Here is a 5,405-nt window from a genome sequence, read left to right as displayed (position 1 = left end):
TGTTCTCCAGCTCGACTGTTCTTGAAACATGTGATACATTTTAAGTAAAATTTATCAGAACTGGGACTCAAAGTACTTAAAAACTGTATTAATATGTTTCCCCATCTGGTCTCCTATCAATTTGAATCATTTTTCTAGCCCACCTTTCCTCACTGAGTCCTAGTATCATGACATCATGGTGCTACCGTTACACGAGATTTTGCTGCTGCATCTTAGTAGACTGTTTTCGCTAGGGTAGAAGTCGCCCGTATGACCTTGACGATTTAAACTTGTTTTAATATGTTAGTAGAGCCTAATTTGAAACAAATTCCTGAATTATTTGATGCACCTTAACAGATTTGGCCACTTTCTGTGTATGGTATTATCTCCCTATACAAAACGAAGTAAGAGGTGACGCTCACGTTACGCTCACGTTACGCTCATAGGTGACGCTTGCTCACTATAGAAACTATGTGTACGAAAAAGTTACTCACTATAGAACAGTGTTGCTAACCAAATATGGGTGCTTGGATGATTTTTATTTCATAAAGGGGATGCCTTTCCTCGAGGCAACAAGCAATGGTAGATTGATTGAATCATTGAGGTATTCAAATCGAAAGACATCATTGTTTTCTTCTACCAACGTGTTGTATAAAAAATTATCAAATTATTCCCAGTGATTCTAAATAAATCTGTGGTAAAGATTCTACCTCGCTCCATTTTATCTTGCGTAGTAGTATAGTTCAAAACGTTTAAATAAAAAGACTTGCTTCGAACTATTATGCACTTGCTTCGAACCATCATCCAAGTGCAGTCAAATGCTTTCTTGAAAGGATTGCAAAATCGTACGCTATGAACGTTTAACAATTGCAATTTTTCATGCTGGGTACAATGCAATAGTGAAACCATCGGAGCTGCATAACTAGGGCTAAGTAAACAACTTTAAAACATGCATATAACAAGTTTATATTTCCCATGGATCGGGCCTTCATACGCGTAATGGGACAATAATATACACGGAATAAAGACATTCCTGGGTCATGGGGTTTTTGTTAATCATGTGCTCAGATGAAGCAACAAAGTTGAATGAAGTTAGTTTAATTGTTTTTATTCGGATTTAGCACTCCTGGATATCCATGGCTGCTTAGTACACAAATAGTCTTGCAGAAGATGGGGCACGGGTCAATAATAAGTGACAGTGAGCCCTGTGGATGGAAGACTCGGATCCATATGCCATATGAACATGTAATAGTAGCTATTCCATAAGTTCAAAATGACTAAATTAAATTTTCGTATGTCCTATATGGTTGTAAAGATGGGCAATGATAGCGGAATAGTCGAACATTTGGTTTGCCATAAAAACCGTTGTCGGCCAAGGCCTTCCTGCGCCACACCGATTATTTTAGTGATTTTTTGATAACCCATAGCATGATAATAGTCAGTCATACTAGAAATTAAACCCATGATTGGAATGTTAAGTCGTACGAGTTGACGACTGTACCACGAGTCCAGCCGATACTCAAACATACTGAAAAGAAAGTGGACCACGATTGCTAATATAATGGAAACACTAACATTTGTAAATAAGACAAAAATATGGAAGGGCTATAAACCGGGATAAGAATTGGAAACCTGTGCCAAAATAGTAACACGGTCATAAAAAGTATCAGTAAAAAGACATCAAAAGAGAGCAGACTTGCTTATCTACATGTTTGGATGAAAACATTTAAACGAGCCCTGCAGTCAGTATACACGTCTTAGGTTCTGTTGCGAAACTCTGTAACCGGGCCAAATTAACTAGTTCATACAAAACATGTTTGTTACAACTCACTCATTCAAGCTATTACATGACCAGCTACGATGAAATGCAGCATGACCCATCAACCAAATGTGACCCATATCTTTTCCTTTTTTTATTGGCCATCACAAAATGCACTGATTCCATGGTAAAATTTGATTTTTTGGACATTAAACCGCTTCTTTCGTTAGATTAACCGTCAAGAATGGCTGCTTACATGGCAGTTTGTCACACAATTTGTGTCAGAAAAATGGCCAAACTCTGATCAAATGAAGGAACGAGCCCTTCCACACATTTTGTAACCTTCAAAAATGGGTAGGATAGGTTAGGCCTAAGTTAAAGATACGATTTTCGCCATCATGCCCCCAATCATTTAACTCCCCCGCCTTTAGTGCCTCTCTGACCGCTTGAAGTGCAATTGAAACAACAGAAATGCATTATTTTAGTAGGAAGTCACCAGTAAATTGATAATAATAAATTTAATTCACGTCTACGTTGTGTTTGTCCAGCGTAAATAATTAAAAAGCTAGATGGACGAATACTTTTTGCGCGCCCATCAAACAACTTTTTTTTATTTGATGTATTTTGGTTGCTATTGCACTATTTAAATGCTTATTTTTTAGCAAAACGTGTGTATTGATAGTCCCTTTAGCAAACCTCATCATTACTTTTATCGCCCCATGCCTATTGCGGCCATAATTCGCCTTTTTCTGTAAAATATTCAGCTAGACGAATACTTTTTGGACTGACTGTAGCTACTGATTTCATCATTTTGAGGAAAAGTTCAAGGAACTATTCCGGATATAAATTCAGAAAGGAATTAGCGTAGGAAATAGCGTATTAAATAGCTTAGGAAATTTAGTAGAATTTGTATAGTGATAAACGAAACAACAAAGACAAACATATTCTTTACCAATTTGTTTGTGTGTAAAAAGGTTAAGAGTTTTTGAAAGTGTGTGAAGCGTTTCTCCTCGAAATGTCATTTTTCGGTATGTGTATACGCGACCTATCAACCGAAACGAAAGTTATCAAAATAAACATGACATGATCTCGCAGTACCCAAATCAAAACCTACGCAATGTTACCTCTTCGAAGAACCTCTCTATTGGTACACAGACTTCCGCTTGCGCGATTTTCCAGCAATGCAAGGGAAAATGTTACCCAAAGCGCAACGCAACACGATTCGGATACACACTTTGGTTTTCAAACGGTAAAAGAGAGCGACAAATGGAAAAAGGTTCACAAAGTGTTCGAGGAGGTCGCGGCATCCTATGATTTGATGAATGACGCTATGTCGATGGGAATTCATCGTGTGTGGAAAGATATTTTCATGGAACGTTTATCGCCGGTGGGAAATGGAATACGACTGCTGGACATGGCTGGTGGCACTGGCGATATAGCGTTCCGATACATGAAATATCTACAAAAGCAGACAGCACCAGATCGAAAGCCTAGTCATGTTACTGTTTGTGATATCAATCAAAATATGCTAGATGTGGGTCAACAACGATGGGAAAAGTAGGTAGAAATGAAAGTATTTATGTGCCTTATATAAAATGATAATTATGGTATTATTGTTTACAGATTGAACTTACCTACAGCCGGTGACACAATTGAATGGGTGTGTGCCGATGCCGAAAAACTGCCCTTCGAGGATTCATCATTCAGCGTGTACACGATCGCATTTGGGATTAGAAATTGCACGCATATTGACAAAGCACGTACCGCTAGTTTTAAAAATATGGAAGGAAGCTTTTAACATTTAGATGTGTCTTTTAGGTACTTTCGGAAGCTCACCGCGTGCTGAAACCGGGAGGACGTTTTATGTGCCTAGAATTCAGTCATGTGAACAATGAATATCTTAAATGGTAATATGAATAATATATTTTATATAGTTTTACTATATTTTTGGGCTAAAATGATGTTTTTTTTGCAGGGTTTACGATCAGTATTCCTTCCAAGTGATTCCACCGATGGGACAAATACTAGCTAATCAGTGGCAGCCGTACCAGTACTTGGTAGAGAGCATCCGAAAGTTTCCGCAGCAAAATGAATTTAAAGCAATGATTCAGAACGCTGGCTTCAAATGTGTTGAATATGAAAATTTAACCTTTGGTGTCGTTGCGATACACTCCGGATTTAAGTTGTAAGATGGACAAGATGGATCTACTTTGATGTAGCAACCGTTGTCGGTCAAGCCTGCATGTACCACTAATGGGTTTGACTATTAGTGACGCATTGAATACGGATAGCAGGATAATCAGTTCTACATTTGGGGGCACAGTCCAATCGAGGCTTCAATCCATGATGGGCATGCAGAATGGATATAACGAAGGAAAATAAACAGCACTAAACTAGATCACAAATCCATATCCGTGTCGAAAAATGTAGTATTTGGCATAAAGATGAACTGGTAAAGCATAGAGCGCGAGGATACTACATACAGTCTGAACTCATTGTTAGAACTTCGATTCCCTGCTAATTATTGAATACAGTCTGTTCCCGTGATACGCGGTTTATCCCGAGGAATTCGCGAAACTCGAATATCTGCGTAAGTCGAATTTTACTGTCAGAAACAAATGATTACTCGGTATTTTAGATTACATACACTATGTACTATTATACACTTTATCTTTTATTTGATACGATTGAAATGTATAACTTTTGAACAATTTTCAAAGCAAGTTGTACTGATTTGACATTTAAGTTGTCATATTTAGAAAACCGAATCATAAATCCGAATCCGCGTAGGTCGAGAACCGCGTAACTCGGTAACAGGCTGTATGTGTTTTAATAAGGAATGTCTATACAAAAAAAAAATCTGAAACATTTCTCAACGGGCCGTGAGATTTTGTGATATTTTCAAAACCGATTTTCCATTCAAATGCTTGTTTTTTAACCCCATTTCAGGCAATCGGCTACCCTGCCCGAGCCAAATCGATTTTAGGAAGCTGATTGACTTGAAATTTGAAATATGTGTGTAAACTACAGCCATCTTTCTCTTGATTTTTTTTAAATGAGTGTAATAAACCTGTTTTTTATAATTAATTATTTTCAATTCCCCCTTTTGCCAGCGATTTTGGCGGCTTATAACTTTTGAATGCGTAATCCAATATCGATGTAATATTTTGAATAAAATTGAATAAACTAATGTAGTTTCTATGACTGTGCATAGATTGGTTCAACTCACTACCGTTTTTAAGTTAAAGCTTTTCAAAGTTGACAGTATTTTTTTTTTTGAAAAATATTACAATATGCAAAAAACATTTTTTTCATTACTTTACAAATTTTCACAGCTCAAGTAGTTTATAGAACTGTATATTACACGTCTTACATATTTTTCAGATTTTTTCTACAAGTAATTAAACAGATGAAGGGGATTCGACTTGAATTAAAACCGTTAAATTATGATCCTTGCTGGTAGAAAGACATCAACATAAAAAAAATCACATACAATGTTTAAATTCAGTCTTCAGCGGTCATCTCTCAAAAACCCTCGCTCGAAGCATTAAAAACCGTCACAACTACTTTGAAAAAGAATCACCACCGAGGGAAAATCGCATCGATTTGGAGCGTTGGCGAGCTCACAAAAACCGTTTTTGGCCTAACGTTTAGTATGTATGGTTCA

At 37.1% G+C, this 5,405-nt stretch overlaps 1 protein-coding gene across 3 annotated transcripts; it reads left to right on the top strand.

The window, feature by feature from the left end:
* The first annotated feature begins 2,813 nt into the window (after positions 1-2,813).
* LOC120903647 (2-methoxy-6-polyprenyl-1,4-benzoquinol methylase, mitochondrial) lies at positions 2,814-5,169 on the top strand. 3 transcript variants are annotated; one of them, XR_005739634.1, is made up of 5 exons: positions 2,814-3,295; positions 3,362-3,494; positions 3,557-3,645; positions 3,714-4,328; positions 5,123-5,169. XR_005739634.1 is itself a non-coding variant. In XM_040313201.1 (5 exons), exons 1-4 carry the CDS (start codon positions 2,856-2,858, stop codon positions 3,925-3,927), a joined length of 876 nt encoding a protein of 291 aa, XP_040169135.1. In that variant the 5' UTR covers positions 2,814-2,855; the 3' UTR covers positions 3,928-3,956; positions 4,013-4,457. The 3 variants fall into 3 exon arrangements, 2 of the variants coding, with proteins under 2 accessions (XP_040169135.1, XP_040169134.1); XM_040313201.1 differs by lacking the exon at positions 5,123-5,169 and having other exon boundaries at positions 3,714-3,956; positions 4,013-4,457; XM_040313200.1 differs by lacking the exon at positions 5,123-5,169 and having other exon boundaries at positions 3,714-4,457.
* Positions 5,170-5,405: the final 236 nt, after the last annotated feature.

The sequence above is a fragment of the Anopheles arabiensis genome, chromosome 3 (assembly GCF_016920715.1).
Source record: "Anopheles arabiensis isolate DONGOLA chromosome 3, AaraD3, whole genome shotgun sequence".
In the NCBI taxonomy this organism is placed as follows: domain Eukaryota; kingdom Metazoa; phylum Arthropoda; class Insecta; order Diptera; family Culicidae; genus Anopheles; species Anopheles arabiensis.
Note: the sequence above shows the minus strand (reverse complement) of the source record. Positions and strands in the feature narration are given on the sequence as shown.